The sequence below is a fragment of the Lactuca virosa genome, chromosome 6 (assembly GCF_052849685.1).
Source record: "Lactuca virosa cultivar CGN04683 chromosome 6, Lactuca_virosa_CGN04683_v6, whole genome shotgun sequence".
Taxonomy (NCBI): Eukaryota; Viridiplantae; Streptophyta; class Magnoliopsida; order Asterales; family Asteraceae; genus Lactuca; species Lactuca virosa.
In genome coordinates, this window is record NC_136431.1 from 60,609,565 (window position 1) to 60,628,634 (window position 19,070).

General features: G+C 34.3%; 2 protein-coding genes and 1 pseudogene across 2 annotated transcripts; 1 reads left to right on the forward strand and 2 right to left on the reverse strand.

Moving 5' to 3' along the window:
• Positions 1-452: 452 nt before the first annotated feature.
• Positions 453-3,864, reverse strand: LOC145120614 (cationic amino acid transporter 2, vacuolar-like). The gene is made up of 14 exons (XM_079056411.1): positions 3,545-3,864; positions 3,106-3,307; positions 2,922-3,006; positions 2,700-2,834; positions 2,506-2,624; positions 2,331-2,427; positions 2,088-2,260; positions 1,939-2,005; positions 1,643-1,801; positions 1,408-1,552; positions 1,195-1,303; positions 1,000-1,112; positions 846-921; positions 453-738 (listed from the first exon to the last, which is right to left on the reverse strand). Exons 1-14 carry the CDS (start codon positions 3,690-3,692, stop codon positions 591-593), a joined length of 1,776 nt encoding a protein of 591 aa, XP_078912537.1. The 5' UTR covers positions 3,693-3,864; the 3' UTR covers positions 453-590.
• A 7,240-nt stretch (positions 3,865-11,104) lies between these two features.
• On the forward strand, positions 11,105-14,695 carry EGY1 (Peptidase M50 family protein). The gene is made up of 10 exons (XM_079056286.1): positions 11,105-11,797; positions 12,150-12,614; positions 12,730-12,870; positions 13,013-13,114; positions 13,187-13,398; positions 13,544-13,594; positions 13,677-13,746; positions 13,826-13,894; positions 14,330-14,380; positions 14,468-14,695. The coding sequence occupies exons 1-10, from the start codon at positions 11,393-11,395 to the stop codon at positions 14,624-14,626; spliced, it is 1,725 nt and encodes a 574-aa protein (XP_078912412.1). The 5' UTR covers positions 11,105-11,392; the 3' UTR covers positions 14,627-14,695.
• Positions 14,696-16,280: 1,585 nt separating this feature from the next.
• LOC145121574 (LOB domain-containing protein 20 pseudogene) lies at positions 16,281-16,877 on the reverse strand (annotated as a pseudogene).
• Between the last annotated feature and the right edge of the window lie 2,193 nt (positions 16,878-19,070).

Below are 19,070 nucleotides of genomic sequence, written 5' to 3' on the forward strand. Positions count from 1 at the left end.
ACCATTCAAAACTCCATGACTCCATAATTTACCATTTGTATGTATTTTCTTCAATGGATTGGACATGGAACACTTGAGTCCATATCCAAATCATACCAAGTCGTTATAACTACCAAATATTTTGATTTTTATATTTTAATTGGGTGATCCATTGGTCCAAGACTAAAGTTGATCTTTAAAAAATAAGCAATAAAGAAATATATATGAAGCTTGTAGTTGTGGGAAAAGATATGGTTGCACATTGGTCCAAGACTAATGTTGATCTTTAAAAAATGAGAATGTAATTACTAATTAGAAGGTATTAAGTCCAAAATAAGTAATAGTACGGGTATTGTAGTTAAGAACTTTGTCTACTATGCTATGCCCTCAAAGTCTATGTCTATTAACACTTCATTCAAGAAAGGGTCTAAGTGCTGAAAATACTTTAAAAAAAAACTTTACAGACAAAAAAATTATGGACTAAAACAGGACAATGGCAATAGTTTCATCGACTTTTTTTTAACTTCTTTCCAAATATATACATTCACATAGCTTACAACATAACCACTACCAAATAAACATGATGTGAGTTGTACAAAAAATCAAAAATGCTATGAAATGTCATCAATTTCATGTTCATTTTCATCCATAATTGGCATGTATACAGCATCTACTAGCAAGCTATGTTTCCTTCCATACAACACATAAACCAACACACCAATCACCAGCCACACTGAAACCCGTATCCATGTCCCAATTCTGTATATTTAACAAATCTCCCAATTAAAAATCAAATAATTTCACACAAAAAAAAAATACTTTTTCTAAAAAAATGTCTTAACCATAAATAAAACCAACAAACTCACCCAAGGTTTATAAGAAGGTAGGTGTTCACAAGAATACAAGCAACAGGCAGAAATGGCACAAATGGGCATAGGAAACCTGAAGCATAATACATTTTTAAATAAAATAAAATAAACGTAGTATTAAATCTTTAATTTTAATAGATTAAAAAGATACCTCCAGTTTCTCCAAAGGTGAGTCTGGCATCATCCTGGTCAATGCTGGTCAACACAGCTACACCGGACAATAGCGCAGCTGATCCCAGCCCACATAATGCGACCCGAGGAACACTGATTAAGATACAAGTTATTAACACATGAGAATATGAGATGAAATGACAACAATGGAATGGAATTCATGATTCCGACTTACATCGGAATGGCTTTGGCTGAAGCAGCAGATGCAAACACAATCACTCCTGCACAAACAATGGATATACTCCAAGCAGCCATCTTCCTTCTTCTTACTTCATCTCCTTTATCTGTAATAAAATTATTATTATATAATTGAAAAATAAATGTAATAAACAGAAAAATAATGAATAATAATTGTAATAACAAGAATTGACGCATACTTTGGATGCACCTTTTTGAGTAAGATCTTTATTATCATTATTGAATTCTGATTCTGGGGATGGTGATTGGAGAAGGGTAGTTTCGGGAGGAATATATCGGAGAATCAAGACTGAAATTGCAACAGCAGTAAATGCCAATAATGTCCCTACACTAACCTGAAAAAGAGAAGTGTAGTGACATCATGAAATGTGGTTGTTAGGGTAATTTCGTAATAGTCAAGAAAGTCAAAAAGTCAAACGACTTACCATGCCTGCTAATTGGTCAACATTCATGGAAAATGCAAGGGAAGCAATAAAGATTCCAGTTGCAATTGTACTTTTCACTGGAACATGAGTTCGTTTGTTTATATCTGCAAAGAAAGATGGAAGTAAACCATCTCTTGCCATCGCCATTAGGATTCGTGGCTGAAAATGGCAACAAAAGTATGATTATATATTAATTAAAATAAATAAAGTCAAGAAGATTTGTTAAAAACTAATAATGTGATATGCATATATATATATATATATATATATATATATATATATATATATATATATACCTGAGGAAGGATTCCACCGATTAAAGCAGCACAGAGAGCAGTAACAGATCCGATTGTTATAACGTATCTGAAATCATGATGATGGTTTTAGATGTAAATGAAGATGAAATTACAATTATACCCTTCAGAAAGAAATGGCGTATGCTTACACTGCTCCATTCATTCCATAACTAGCAAAAGCAGAGGCGATAGGGGTATCAGGGTCTAATTGGGAACATGGCACCAAGCCAATCACAACAGCAGATACAAGCATATACAAAACACAGCATGTAAACAATGATACTCCAATCCCAATAGGTAAATCTCTCTGAGGATTCTTCACCTATAATATAAACACTATGAAAATTACAATTATACCCTTCATAAAGAACAATCACAATCACTAGTGTTACCTCTTCTGCTGTGCTGGTTACAGCATCAAAACCAACATATGAGAAAAAAACGGTTGCAGATCCAGCAAGTACTCCATTAGCTCCATATGGAAAATACCTGAAAATCAGAACCATGTTTCATGTTGCCAAGGGTAAAATGGTAATTTAACACATGTAAAAAAAATGAACATATTACCCGCCTGGAACTTTATATCCCACCCATTGAGTCTTGAAACCTACGTATCCACCAACTACTATGATGAAAAGCAAGGCTATAACGTTTATGGTTGTAATTATGCCTTGAGCCAATGAACTCTAAAAGTATTCATTTTATTATTAGTATAATAAAATTTAAGAATATGTCATCATTAATTGAAAGGACTAAAATACCTCTTTGATTCCAGTGCAGAGTAGTCCAGTTATAATGAAGACTAAAACAGCAGCACAAGGATCAACTACAATTCCAAGAATGGTGGGTCGGGTTAAGAAAGCAGGAAGCTTATCTGGACCTCCAAAAAACACGGCCTGTTTAAAATTGAAATTATAATTCGAAAAAGAAAAAGAAAATTGATATTATAAATTAGGTTGAAAGAAGAAGGAGATGAAGTGCACCATATTTGGGGATATGCCACGGGCGACTGCTGCTCCACCAAGTGTGTATTCAAGAATTAGGGACCAACCAATCAACCAAGCAACACTGGAAGTTGAAGGAGATAGAATGTTGATTTGCAGAAAGAAAATATGATTATATGAATAAGAGATAAGAGAATTGTTTAAAGGAAAATTACGAGATTACCCTTCTCCAACACATAAGTAGGAATAGTGATATGCACTCCCTGCAGATGGGCAACGACATGCGAGTTCTGCATAACATAATGCTGAAAGTCCAGCTGCTATTCCGGCTATGAGGAATGATATTGTGATTGCAGGCCCTGTTTGCTCTTTAGCAACTGTTCCAACAAGAATGTAAACTCCAGCTCCAATTGTTGCTCCAACTCCTGATAAATTTGGATTTAAGTTTTAGGTTAATTGAAACCAATGCATCCCAACATCATACATACATATATAACAAATTCATTGCATAACGACACTAGGAGAAACAGCTTGTATTAATCAACAAAATATTAAACATATATATGTATCGATTTTACTTAATGTAAATCCGAGAAGTAATCAATAATAGATAGACGATGAAAGGTGAAAGGTGATGATACGTAAGTTGATTGAAAGTTTACCAATGGCGATGAGATCAAAAACAGAGAGACGTTTGGCCAACTGAAAACCCTCAGCTCTAGCGACACTTGCATCAACCTGTTTTCTCCTCACTAAACATCCCACGAATCCACCCCAACATTCTCCAGCGCATCCACCAAGCTTTTGCATATCAAAGTCGATTTAGTTCCACAAATCGAAGTGTTTATAGAAGAAATTTGGGGATAAATAACAGATTAAACCCCCAAATCTCGCAGAATGCGGAGTTTCGGTGGTGAAAGATGTTAGCTGCTGCTACGGGGCACTCAAGATCGTGCACTGTCGTAGTCTAACAATAATCTAATACGTATACGTATGGGCTTTGGCATCTTGATCGATTGAAGCAAATCTTATCCTCCCTTGCTGCATAAACTCCTTGTACGTTACAAGTTTATTTTTTTTCACTCAATTTTTTAACTTTTTCCACTTATATACTTTTCTACTTTGTATATATTTGGTTACTCATTTTTTTCCATCTATATTTAACATTTCAAATTGTTTAAATTGTATATATTTAATCATTATGATTGGCTACTTTACATAAGTCGCGAAAAAAGACTTAATAGGATAATATGTTTCTTACTTTATATACATTTAGACCTTATTTTTTTATTGCAAAAAAAGTCATTGTTGTTTTTGTATACATTCAATATCTATAACTGGTTTTGTTTCACGACATTCTACGTGGGACAATCATTAATAAGGTATTCGGGCCTGTTGATGTTTATTGTCACCGCGGTCCCGGCTACTTGGTTGTTTAAGTCTTGTTGTTTGGCTTAAGTCTTGTATTCTTCTAAACATCGTAACTTCTTCATACGAACTCGGATTTTAACGATCTTTATATCTATGCGTTCATATTTGAGTCTACTAAAACTTTCGCTTAAACTACTCTCGTTAAAAACTAATATGTTTTTACTTATGATCTTGATATCCACATGTTCTTTATGAATGTATGTATGAACGTTTTTGTTTATAAAATCACAAGAAAAAATATATTACTTTTTAACATTAATAACTGGAGTAATCTAGAGTAATATATTTTTACTTACGATCTTTATATTCATGCGTTATTCATCATTCGTTGGACTGCTAATAAAAAATCGTTCATACATACATTCATAAAGAACACATGGATATAAAGATCGTAAGTAGAAATATATTACTTTTTAATCTAAACCAAAGTTGTAGTAGACTCAAATACGAACACACAAATATAAAGATCGTTAAAATATGAGATTATATGAAGAAGTTACGACGTTTACAACACAATATCTAAGTCAAACCACAAGACCTAACAACCAAGCAATTGAGGCCACGATGACCATTAGCATCAACATCCATGAACACCTCATTAATGATTGTCTCACGTAGGATGTTGTGAGCATCAACAGTCCTGAACACCTCATTAATGATTGTCCCACGTAGGATGTTGTGAGCAAAACGTGAAAAAATTTGTCATAAATACTGAATGTGTACAAAAACAATAAGGACTTATTTTGCAACAAAAATATATAAAGACTAAATGTGTACAAAGTGAGAAATATATTGTCCTATTAAGTTATTTTTTTCGGCTTACATGGAGTAGCCGATCATAAAGATTGGATGTGTACAATTTAAATAAGTTGAATGTGTTAATGTCAACGAAAAAAAAAACTCAGTGACTAAATGGATACAAATCGAAAAGTATATTATATTTAAGTCATTATCCCTATTATCAACTAACCAAATGATACACAATTGGGATTAACGAAAGACTGTTTTTATTGGGTAAAAATGAATTAAAAGCCAAAAAGTTTTAAAAATATCAATAAAAATAAATAAATTATTAGTCATTTAATTTAAAAGAATATGTGTTTTATGGATAATGTATTAAATGGAAGCAGAAATACAATTTTGGTATTTTTAACAATATTTTTGGATTTTTATTAGTAGTAAAAAAATAGATATTGTTGGTCAAAGTAGTCAAAAGGAGATTTTGGTCTCTTATGTACACAATAAGGGAAAGAAAGAAAAACACATACTATGTGTGTTTGGTTGTGAATGAAAAAGAAGAAACAAAAATTACAATGTGTATTTGTCTTTGATTGTAATTGTGAAAAAGCACAAGAGCGGGGTTAAGAGATAGAAATAAGGGAGGGAAGCAGAGAATTGATCGAGAAAAAGTATATAAGAGAACTTACCATCTCTCACAACATAAAACTCAGGTACTTCCTACCTAAATGTCGTGTAGTGCTCATCCATAAGTAACGAATATGTGTTTAGAAAAATCTTCACCGATAACGACATATTCGTCTATGTCACGAACAATCTCCTCATCCGTCGATAAGCAACGTCGGCATTGTATCGTGCATTGCAGTCATCCATTGTCTCATAGTATTAGAGAAATGATGGTTCTTAACCCATAACCACAATTCCTTCTAATGATTGATAGAGCTCTTTAAATCTCTTACCAGAGCCCTACTACCTAACCGATAGTATAGTGTATATTTTTTAGAACAACGATGATTTATAAAAACTAGTAAATAGTTAGCAAAAGAGAAATTACAAGGTCATATAAGCAAGGGTTGGATTTTTCAACCAAGAATATGCATATTGAAAATCAATAATAATAATAATAATAATAATAATAATTTTCAATTATCAATAGACTAGCTTTTCTCGACTTCACCTTCCAAAAAATGAAAAAATTGCAAAATTTCTACAACGCCCAACAATAAGTAATCACTATTGCATCAAAACTTTTCTATGTAACATAGAAAAATGCAAGCTGTTAGCCCATAAAATCAACGAATCAATCGTCAACTCAATAGGGAACTCCATTCCCACCACTCGCCAATAAGGGCCAAAAGCCCCCGTGAAAAAGGACATTGGCAAAATATATGGGAGGCGGGCTCAACACCCTCCATACAAATCAGGCAAATAACAAAATTCAAATGTAAGCATTTGCGAGCAAGTCTCTCTTTAGTTAGAATACACTACAAACTGATTTTCCATATCAAAATATTACATTTGATATGAATATGATTATTCTATCTAGTAGCCGTCAACCCACCCGACAGCAAAGCTAAGTATAAAAAACTTATTGCAGAAGCAACCGTGAAGACATCATAGTAATCCAATAACCTGTTGGGTTTTATTAAAAAAAACTAGTTTCAAAACTACAAATAATGGCAAACGGAAGACTTGAGTTTTGTAAAATAACATAAACATTTTATCACCCACCAAGGATCATCTTGCAAGTAAAGGAAAGATTTAAAACACAACCATAGAAGGAAGAAGTGGTAACAACCTTTGAAGCACTTTGAGTCCTCTAGGGGAGGCTTGGAAGTTGATGGAGTGAGGATGAACCCTTGAGACACCAACAATGTGCCAACTTGATGTAATGTTAGTTACAACTCTTAAGCTTTTAAGCCAAAACAAGATTATAACTTAAAGAGAGAATGCAAGCAACAAAAATCTTCAAAGTTCAAGACTTTAGAGAGAAGATGGGGAAGAAGAAAGAGCTCTCGGCTAAGGAGAGTGGAGTGAAGAAAAATGAGAGCACTCACCTCTTATTTATAATGAAATTATGGTCCAGAAGTTATTAACCATTAGACAGCTTTGTCCCCTATGTCATGAACACATCTTCCTAGGTTTGATTCTTTTGCATTATACCAATGCAAATGTCTTTTCTCTTCATCTCATGTTTCCAAGAAGAAAAGACAAGTCAAGAGTTTATATTTTATAAACTCAAAGTTTATAAGTTATAAACTTTGTCTTTTTGCTAAAAAATAAATGGTTTATTAGGTCCAAAAAGATGTACATGACATATTATATTCATACCATATGAAATAATTTGTTACTTGTATTGTAAAATAAATATTTCCTTGAAATAAATATTTTTCCAATTATTATAAGAGTTTATGAATATTTATTAAAATCAATTTCTAATAAATAATCAATTTGTATCAAGTTGTTGTTAGTGTGACCCTTAGGATCATATGTTATTTAGCAATATAATTTTAATATAACTCTTGAACGTACTAAAAAAATTGCAAAATTTCTACAACGCCCAACAATAAGTAATCATTATTGCATCAAAACTTTTCTATGTAACACAGAAAAATGCAAGCTGTTAGCCCATAAAATCAACGAATCAATCGTCAACTCAATAGGGAACTCCATTTCCACCACTCGACAATAAGGGCCAAAAGCCCTGTGAAAAAGGACATTGGCAAAATATGTGGGAGGTGGGCTCAACACCCTCCATACAAATCAGGCAAATAACAAAATTCAAATGTAAGCATTTGCGAGCAAGTCTCTATTTAGTTAGAATACACTACAAACTGATTTTCCATATCAAAATATTACATTTGATATGAATATGATTATTCTATTTAGTAGCCGTCAACCCACCCGACAGCAAAGCTAAGTATAAAAAACTTATTGCAGAAGCAACCGTGAAGACATCATAGTAATTCAATAACCAACCCAAAATATCGCTCATTTATGAAAGTTGAAAGCCATGAATCAAGTTGCTTAACTTTTCCTACTACTCCAGCTCAGCCCCACACCCAGTACCCTATCGTACAGACTTCATTGTGAGACCTACATAAAGTATATCACTAACCATCAAGTCCTTGTACAAATCCAAAACCACCGGGAAAAAGATAAGAGAACGATTTGGAACCTATCCAAACATCATTCCAAAAATGGGTTCACATTGTTCCTTCCTTAGCCTTCATTTCTTATTTGGTGGCATATGGACAGGTTCTTTGGTTGCATTTTGCATCCCTTCTGGTTATGGCCATACTCAAAGCACTTAACGTGCCTTATAATTCTTCGGGTGTGTACCCTTCTATCATTTTCACTTATATGTCTTCTTTTATTGACCTTTGGCCTACCCGACATTCTCCTTGACACTGGTGGTAAGGGCTTTATGAATTCAGTTTGAGGCCATAGATTTGAACCATTCATTGGACTAATGTTAGTAAAGTAACACTTAAAGAATTGTTCCTTGGAAAACATGTCATCAATATACTCATCAGGTGTTTGATGGATATAGTTGATGGTTGCAATGGCATGAACATATGGGATCCCAACCAGATCCCATAACCTGCAGGTACAGTGCCTTCCATCTAAATCCACCATGTAGCTATCACATCCCTTCCTTGCTTCAAACATATGTTTTTGACTATGAATTATTAAGCAAAACTACATCCATAAGTTTAGTGTTAGTATGTTTAAAGTGTTACCTAATGAAATTGAAACAAAAGTTACATGTTAGAGTTTTACCTCATGTGCTTCCTAAAAAGCTTCATCTTTTTTAACACTGCTAGACAGATACGGGTATTCCATTTAGTGCTCTCCTCAATTACGTGAGCAAACATATCCATGATGTATATCCTTATTTCTTCAATCATTGTGATCGATGTTTTTTCCCTATCATCCACAATAATGGAGTTAAAGCACTTTGATATACCATTCTCCACTGCCTCACAAGAATACCTTGTACTCATGTAAGCTCTACATCATGTTTGGGGTTCTTTGGACATCATATGCTCATATGCACCAAGATTGAGCTTTTTAATTGTTTCAATGTGTCTCTTGAAATCACCTTCCACACAACTCATAACTGCAGCCCAAAACAACTTCTTGAACTCCAACCCAGTGTAAGCTTTTCTAAAATTTACACACACACACACATATATATATATATATATATATATATATATATATATATATATATATATATATATATATATATATATATATATATATGTCGAGCACATTGCCTGTGCTCCACATGTGGCAATATATCTTTAACAGATTGCAACAAACCCTATACAAAAACCATAATACAAGTAAGTATTATAAGTAATTTGAAAAAGATTAATATTTTATAAAGGAACTTACTTTATGTTGATCTGATATAACTACCAAGCCCCTGTCATCAATAAGGTCTAGATCACCACTGAGTAACTTAAGGAACCAAGTCTAGATGGATTTATTTTCCACATCAACAACAGCCCAATCAATTGGATAGACTTGGTTATTGACATCTCTACCAATGGTTGTTAGCAGTTCACCCTTCACCTGCCCCTTTAGAAAGCACCCATCAAGCCCAATTACTCTCTTACACCTTCTTTTCCAGCTAACACTTAATGCTTCAAAACAAATGTAAAACCTGTGAAAATAATTCTTTCCATATGGATTGGTTGTTACACCAACTTAACATATGGACCCTAAGTTTAACCTTAACAATTCATGGGCATAATCCCATATCCTTGCATAATGCTCAGTAAGTTTACCTTCTATTAAAAGTTTGGCCCATTTCCTTTCCCTAACTTGTCCTATAGATACTACACACATATACCTTTTTCTGATGTCATCAATCATTTCCTAAAGTTTCATCTTTGGCTTATTTGCAATTTCAGTCACATAATGTCTTCCAATCCATTCAGGGGAAACAATGAATCCAAACTTAAACTGCCTAGAACATTTATGGTCACAATTCATAGCTTTGATTTGAAAAGATCTTTCCTTGTACATCCATGCAACATAAAGTCTGAAAGGGCATTTACTCTCCTCATTCCTCTTGCCACATATAGCTACAATTCTTTTACTATCATATTTTCAAAGTATATTCTATAATCATGTGACATTGCATAATTGGTGACATAAAACTTCAGCTGGACAGAGGATTCAAAGATGTCACCAAGCTTTGGTACCATCTTGTCCCACTTGATGGTTGGGTCATGAATTCTATAGTTGCTTTTCACTCTGACAATCAGTAGCATGGTACACTTATGCTTTGATTTCATCTGCTATACTAGAGTTTCGTAGGTTTTCATCAGTTAATAGAACATTTAGGATATATCAAGTGAGGACACAAATTCTTCCTCTGGTTCATGGTCCATGTAAATGTTGTGGAGCTCAAAATCCATTTCACTCAAGCCAAAAAATGGCTCATGTATGCCAACAAAAGGGTCGGCGTACCCTTCGTCTAATGAAGCCATTACACCCTCCTACATAAACACAATAAGTTTAGGAACCAATTTCAAGAAATATTGAATGTAAACACAACAAGATCATGACCTGTAAAAATCTTACCTTTCGAAGAACAATTTTACCCTAATGGTCTTCAAGAAAAGCCTATTTTGTAAAGCTTTTCCTTTGTGTATACAGAATTTCAGTCGACGAAATGGAAAAAGGTGAAAAATGATCGGGATATAGAGGAGGATGAAGATGCGACATTTTAACGTCCCTAACGAACTTAGGGTTTTCTCCCAAACGACGTTAAAGAGTTTTCCAACTAAGCAAGTGGTAACCGGTTGATTAAAGGGAAACCGGTTAATAGGCAAAAACAACCAGTTTAATGCAAGTTTGAGGCAAAAACGGACATAAATTTGAACTTTTGATAAATCCGATAATTTCATATAAATTTGTGGGTTTTTATGCCATAAGCAAAGATAAAAATCAAATAGAATTTAAAAGATAAAAAGTGTTCGAGGAAAAACATAAAACTTTTGTTTGCCGGGAGCGCGAGGCCTTTTTTTGTTCAATCTCAAAAATATCACCAAATTGCCCATCGTTTCAGATAAAGAATCTTTATTCGAAAATTTCCCCAAATAAAGATTTATCCTTTTGCTTCTGCTTCCCGTTGCTCAAAAAATGGTACCATTGCCTCTTCTACCCTCTCTCAGAATTTCACCAATTCCATATACGATTTTGGTTCGTAGTGTTCATACCCATATCTTATAAGTCACTCGCACGGAATTATATTGCATCAGGGTAAAGTATTTTATTTCATTTTTTGCTTTAGAATCGGTAGTAAATTGACTCAGTTCCTAATGAGTACACTCACGAGCTGTAGTTTTACGAGCACACTGAATTTAGGGTTCCGTTTAAGACCTAATCGTATCGATTTAGCGGAGCGATTTCCACTTTACAACAGGAGGAATGATGAGACCATGAAGAACATCTATATTTTGTCTAGTAGAGAGCTATTATCGAAAAAGAGGCGGCGAATTATAGGTTTAGATAGTGATAACAAGAGGTTTATTGGAGGATTTGAGTGTTCTGCTAGTGGTCGTGATAATAATAATGGCAACAGTGGCAATGGAGGAGATGACGACGATATGTCTAAGGATTCAAATTTGGCAACGATTTCGCCGGAGGAGACTACTGTCGGTGGTGAGGCTGATTCCGAGAAGAAGCCCGTGCCTCCTCCTCCGCCTTCATCTATTTCGTCCAGGGTGAGTTTCTCTGATTGACATTCAATTCACTACCACATTGTTTTGTTTATGCTTCAGCTTAATTCTTTGTTGAGTGATTGATTTTTTCAAACTATTGTAAAGGACCATTCTTCCTGCAAAAATGGAAAAAATAACAGCAGGTGTTGGATGAATGAGTTATTTTTCGCATTTAAACTTGTCAATTTGCCCACACTATTGTAAAAATCACTCCTTTTCTTATTAATTGTTCTTTGATTGAAAAGATGCGAGTGTGATTTTTTCTGAAAGAGTGAATTTCAACAATATGTGAATATAAAATTTGCTCCATAGATTTTGACTTTTGATGCATCATCATCATCATCTTCTTTTGTAGCCACCAACAATTTCTCCAATTTCATCATCATATACCAACTTTCAAGTCGACTCTTTTAAGCTCATGGAACTTCTTGGACCCGAAAAAGTCGATCCTTCTGATGTAAAGCTCATAAAGGACACACTTTTTGGGTATTCAACCTTTTGGGTAACAAAAGAGGAGCCATTTGGAGACTTAGGTGAAGGTATTCTCTTTCTTGGAAATCTTAGGGGCAATAGAGAAGAAGTTTTCACCAAACTCCAAACTCAATTATCCGAAATCATGGGAGATAAATACAACCTATTCATGGTAGAAGAACCCAACTCAGAAGACCCCGACCCACGTGGTGGGCCCCGTGTTAGCTTTGGTATGCTAAGAAAAGAAGTCTCGGAACCCGGGCCCACAACCCTTTGGCAATATGTTATTGCTCTCTTGTTGTTTGTTCTCACCATTGGTTCTTCTGTTGAGCTAGGAATTGCCTCTCAGGTATCAAAATGCCAATATTTTGTAATAATTACTAAATCAAATTGTTGATTGATAATAATAATAATAATAATAATAATAATAATAATAATAATAATAATATTATGTTGTTCAACAGATAAATCGACTTCCTCCTGAAGTGGTTAAGTACTTTACAGATCCAGATGCCATTGAGCCACCAGATATGCAACTTCTTTACCCTTTTGTGGAAGCCGCTTTGCCACTTGCATATGGAGTTTTGGGTGTTCAGTTATTTCATGTAACAAAAATCCATTTTTCAACTTCTTTTATCTTACCCTTTTTATGCTATTCAGAATTAATAAAAGGGTATATTCGGGAGAATTTTCTCGCTGCATTCCCAAACATACCCTTAATGTTGATTCTTTAATCTTTACATACAGGAAGTTGGACATTTTCTTGCAGCATTCCCAAAGAAAGTGAAATTAAGCATTCCATTTTTCATTCCAAATATCACCCTTGGAAGCTTTGGAGCAATTACTCAGGTAGGTGTATATTCATTTTCTTTTATTATATTGAAGCATAAATAAACTGATATAATTTTTTTTTTTTTTTAGTTTAAATCGATTCTCCCTGATAGAAAGACGAAAGTGGACATATCTTTAGCGGGCCCATTTGCAGGTGCTGCATTGTCACTTTCAATGTTTGGTGTTGGGCTTTTGCTTTCATTAAAACCAGATGCTGCAGCTGATATGGTTCAAGTTCCTAGCATGCTTTTTCAAGGCTCTTTGCTTCTTGGGCTTATAAGTAGAGCCACATTAGGTTATGCGTATGTTTTTCTCTTTCAACATCATTGGATGATTCCATTCCGTTGTCCTGTTTGGTTCGATGGAATGGAATCAAAAAGGAATGGAATTATAATATTACTTCATAGTTTTCTATTTAAATGTTATTGTTATATATCTATTATGCAGTGCGATGCATGGGGCCACAGTGTCAATCCATCCTCTTGTAATTGCTGGCTGGTAATGTACTCTTTGATGTTTATTTATTTATTTTTTTAATTTTTTAATATAAAAAATATGAAATATTGTGGATTCTTTTCAGGTGTGGTTTGACTACTTCGGCTTTGAATTTGCTTCCAGTTGGATGCCTTGATGGCGGAAGAATGGTTCAGGTATCCATTTCTTTTGTTTATTTACATTTATAACCTTTAAATTTACTAATACTATATTACTATAATGCATCTAATACAGGGTGCTTTTGGGAAAGAAGCACTTGTTGGATTTGGTTTAACAACTTACTCATTACTTGGGTTTGGAGTGGTATATATTATATTTATCGAATTCTTTCATAATTCATATTTTTTGATATATTTTTTATTAGGTTTAATTACATAAAACACCCAATATATTGATTTTTTTTTTTTTTTTTAAACCTCAACTTTTTTTTTTTTTTTTTCTAAAAGAGCCCTTACATTTTTCCCTTTTTTTTTCCATTTTGGTCCTTTTAGCAGGTTTACTAGTAATCTTCCGGGTTTTACACAAACAATTAAGGGTTTTTTTAGAAAAATAAATAAATAAAGTTGAGGTGTAATCCCAGAAAATTGAAAAATGTAAGGGCCAAATTGGAAAAAATGAAAAAATAAAATAAAGTTGAAGTTTTATTGAAAAAACCCAATATTTAGGGTCTTTTATGTAATTAACCATTTTTATTAATACAAAAATTAAATAAAGTTTTTTTTTTTTTTGAATTTGTAGCTTGGTGGACCCTTATCGCTTCCATGGGGATTATATGTACTAATTTGCCAGGTATAGTAAATTCATGGTGTTTAAATATTGGTAATATTAAATACTGTATTTAATATGAGGTAGGTTAATTTTGGGATATTTTGACAGAGGTCGCCGGAAAAACCTTGCCTGAATGATGTGACGGAGGTGGGGACATGGAGGAGAACGGTGGTGACAGTGGCCATATTTCTAGTTGTTTTGATACTTCTGCCCGTATGGGATGAGTTAGCAGAAGAGTTGGGTATTGGTCTTGTAACCACTTTTTGAACAATAATAAAACATATATAATCACAAATCATTAATAATACAAATTACAAATGCAATTTTTAAATTTTATTCTTTATTCCATTCGATAATTATTACACTTGTTCGAGAAAAGGCAAAACAACATTCTTTGGTTTCAAACAATTGTTTATTGTATTGTAATAATTTAGGTAGTGTTAGAGTAGAATGAAAAAAAATCGAGTATTATAGCAAAATAAAATAAAAAATTTAAAAAAATTGTTTGTTTGCCATGTAAGAAAGGAATGCAAATGTGAGGTGTATTGGTATTGATTTATTGAACTTTAATAGGTTACGACCCATGAAAACTACGGGTAAAGGATATATAAAATTTTATTAAATTAATGAGAAATTAAATATCTTCTTACCATTTCTTCCTATTAATCTTCTTACCCATATGATATGGTGACATGTGTCGTATTTTGATAAAATTAATAATCATTTCATATGGGTAAGAATATATAGAATGAGCAGTTTCATGAGTTAAACATGAACGTTTTTTTGTTTTTGTTTTTGTTTTAAAGTTTTTTTGTAACGTCTGATGTGTATCACACGTGTGTGTCCTATATGAAAATCATATTGCATAAAAACATGTTAACTTATGTGATGCCTATCATAACTCAAATCTCATTGCTATAAATTGTGAATTTATATAAAGTGTAAAGTTGTAATAAATAATAGTTTGAAAGCCTACTATGTTGTAATATGGGGAAAAAAATACAATGCTATAAGGAAAATTTTGGAACTATATTGCTACTTCTTGTATTTTGCCCTAATTTGTTGAGTAAATTACACGAATGGTCCCTATGGTTTGGGGTAATTTGCACGTTTGATCCCTAACTTATTTTTTTAACTAGGAAGGACCCCTACAGTTTTGTTTTGTTGCGCGTTTGGTCCCCGTCTTACCTAAAAAGACTATTTTGCCATTGATTTTTAAATTTATTTAAATAAGGTGGGGTAGGTAAAGTAAGGTAAGGTGAGGTGGAAGTGGGGTTGGAGGTGTGTTTATTTTAATAAGTTAGAAAATCAAGGGCGAAATAGTCTTTTTAGGTAAGACGGGGACCAAACGCGCAACAAAACAAAACTGTAGGGACCTTCCTAGTTAAAAAAATAAGTTAGAGACCAAACGTACAAATTACCCCAAACCATAAGGACCATTTGTGTAATTTACTCTAATTTGTTTATAAGATTTCTCGGTATTTATTTTTAGAATTTTATTTTTTATTTTTGTAAGCACTTTTTTAAAAGTGACGAGTAAAATATTTATTTCACTATTTAAAATGTTAGATTAAGGATTTCAACAAACAAAAAAACTATACGTGGTCACCTTAGCGACAATGAGGCCAAAAGGAAAATCAAACTCCACAACTATGAAATGTATTTCGTTTATATGCAATCTCTATAACATTATATAATTATATAATATTTCTCTATAAAATAACTTCTTTTTTTTTTCTCTATATTTTTCAAATTAAATTTCTAATTATACATAACAAACTACACACTACATGTTTGAATTACTCGTTCCATTCCTTCAAGTCAACAAAACATGAAACGTCACTACTCATTTCATCACCTTGCTTATTTAATTCCATTACGTTGTTTATTCCATGTGCTTGCGATTCCATTCCTTCATCGACTAAAGCATTTCATCAACAAACACAAAAGGATCAAAGTTGTTCATGTTAAGCATGTTGTTATTCAAAGCGGATGAACCGTTTGTATGTGCCATAAGGTGGTGGTGCACCGGGGTTGGTTGTTGAAGTGAGCCCTGGATCGTGGTTGCAACCAAAACTCTATTGTTTATGAGCTGGTTCTGAACCATGGCTAACTCAGTCTGCAAAGCGGCTACCTGTAATTGCAAACCAATAACCGTTGAAATACAACCATAAACAGGGTCAAACAACCTGGCTTGAGCTTCATATGAGATGGTTGCAACCGCATGAGGTCGCCGGTGCACCGGGAGGTGCATCAGGAGCTTTGACACGTTGCTGGCACCAAACACCTTGTGCACGGCGGCAAACAAGGCGGCACCTTGGTTAGTGGTGAAGTGGGGTGCAAAGATGCACCCTGGGATGCACTTTCTTCTCAAGAACTTGCAGGCTCCACAAGGAGTGGTGGCGGGAGTTTGGCCGGATTCCGGTGGTGGTGCTGATTTGAATGGTCTTCCGGTCCGCTTTCTGGTGGCTTTCCGGCGACCCTCCGATGAACTGCCGCCAGCGTTAGGCTCTGCCATGCTGGAATTCCAAGCTGTGAAGTGAGAGGTAAGGGTTCTTATATGAAGGCTGCTAGGCTTCTCACAAGAATTGTAATGTTTGAATGATAAGTAGTTCAATAAATGTGGTTTAAGGGTATCATTGATATACATAAGGTACCTATGGATACTATGGTCGAGAAATAGAATCCATGGTATTAGTTACTTCAAATGATTACGATGACACAAGATTCATGCTTCCCTTGGCGTGTGGAATGCTACCAAACACACCAATTTCCAATACAAATATATCTATAAATAGAAATTAATTAGCTATGGAAAACGTGACCAACTTAAACCCTATAACCGTATAGAGATAAAACCAATGATAGTTTTTCACCCAAAAGTATAATAATTGTTAATGTTAGACAATGTTGTAAAGTCGGTTGGCGCCAGTCAGTCGGTCCTATGGACCAGTAAGACCATGACTAGTCAGATGACGTAAATTGTAAAACGATTTATTTTAAGAAAATCAAATATGTATCATAGCAAAATAAGTAGATTACAAGATCAAAATACAAAATGTTTCGAGTCTTCAACAACTGAATCAAGGCTTAATACCAAAATTTAAAACATGTAATATGTTGTTTCTCGTCTTCTCCATATAATTCTATGATACAAAGTCCATATTCAATTTCAACAACTTACTCACTTCTAGTCTCAGATTCTTCTTTAAAAGTTTATATCAATTTAGAATTCCTTCGAGGTCGTAGAAACTCATTGGCTCCTACATTTTCACTAATTTGTTGGGATAACAAAACAAGTTAAGCACTTCAGACAAATGTTAAACAAACTTCGGTGAAACTAACGAAATAAAACTTCTGAAAAACTTTAATCAAAACTGAACACAATATTTAACGTGGTTCGATCAATGTGACCTATATCCACAGACAAACGAGAGAGAGAGAGAGTAACGACCCAAAAATCATAGATAAACATTAGTTTTGATTCATCAAATGTCTCCAAGTCACAAAATACAACATCAAAAGCATCACAGTACAAATATCCAAATAGTGCGGAAAATCATGAGGGGATGATGTTGTGCTATCACGTCGGGCCTTTCCTTTTCATACCGGAAGTACCTGACACCATAAGCATAAAATATAAGCACAAAGCTTAATGAGTTTACCAAAGTACCATATACCAAACATACAATTGGGCCTAGCCCTGGGTTATATTCCAACCCAATATATAATCATGGGGCTAGCCATGGGGTTTCTTTCGACCCATCAAATAGTCATGGGCCCAAACCTGGGGTGTATTTCAACCTAATCCTACAATAATGGGCCTAACCCTAGGGTTTATTTCAACCCAATCATACAAACATGTAAGAGTCACATAACAACTAGCATTCCACATAAACAATTTGGTGGGTCGACATTGATGTCTTCGACCCACAAGCATAGTGAAAAGACTCACCTCTAACTGAAGATAACTGAATCGCACACTCGAGCTGCTGTTATCACGACTCCTCATACTAATCATAACCCAAAGACAACCATAATTAATAATCAGGGATTTAACCCAATATCAAAGGTCCCAATCATCTTCATCATACCAAGGGCAAAAGACCATTTTTCCCTTGTCATGCATGACCCAAAATTCAAGGCCTAAAACCCCTAACGACCCAGGGACCAAAAATAACCCTAGTGGATTTCTTGGGAGTAAGCCGTGCGTACCCCATATTACGCCCAATGTACCACTTTGACTGTAACTCCCGGATTCTTAAGATATATATTTATTTGCTAAATTTTGAGTTTTGGGGGTTGCCACGACATGGTGGAGGAACCACCACGACGTGGCGAGGGAAAATTGGTTGCAAACTTCATTTAAGCCACCACGACGTGACATTCTTGTGGCCACGGCGTGGCAGCCGTCTAGAGGTCTAAACCTTAAATTCCGGGTTTTGCACCATATTTAAAGGAAGTAGTAGCTAGGGTTTCACCTCTTAACAACCTCCACCACCCAGAAACCTAAACCCTAGCCATATTTGAAGCTCTCGACTCATTTGGTGTGTTTTTATGGCCTTGGAAGGAAGAAGAAGGAGCTTTTGTGCATAGATCAAGCAAGATACTCATCTCCACTCCTTGTATGCGTCTTCTGGATCATTTGTGAGTTCTCAAGTTTTCATCTTGATGATGTTTACCATATAGATCTAGGTTATTTGGTATGTTT

Excerpts from the sequence above, each read along its gene's own strand:
- LOC145120614 (XM_079056411.1), bottom strand. The coding sequence starts at position 3,692 with ATGCAAAAGCTTGGTGGATGCGCTGGAGAATGTTGGGGTGGATTCGTG. Across the intron at positions 2,006-2,087 it reads TATGGAATGAATGGAGCAGT|ATACGTTATAACAATCGGAT; the intron begins GTAAGCATACGC and ends TCATGATTTCAG. Across the intron at positions 1,553-1,642 it reads TTGACCAATTAGCAGGCATG|GTTAGTGTAGGGACATTATT; the intron begins GTAAGTCGTTTG and ends TCTCTTTTTCAG.
- EGY1 (XM_079056286.1), top strand. The coding sequence starts at position 11,393 with ATGAGTACACTCACGAGCTGTAGTTTTACGAGCACACTGAATTTAGGG. Across the intron at positions 12,615-12,729 it reads AGCTAGGAATTGCCTCTCAG|ATAAATCGACTTCCTCCTGA; the intron begins GTATCAAAATGC and ends GTTGTTCAACAG. Across the intron at positions 14,381-14,467 it reads TATATGTACTAATTTGCCAG|AGGTCGCCGGAAAAACCTTG; the intron begins GTATAGTAAATT and ends ATATTTTGACAG.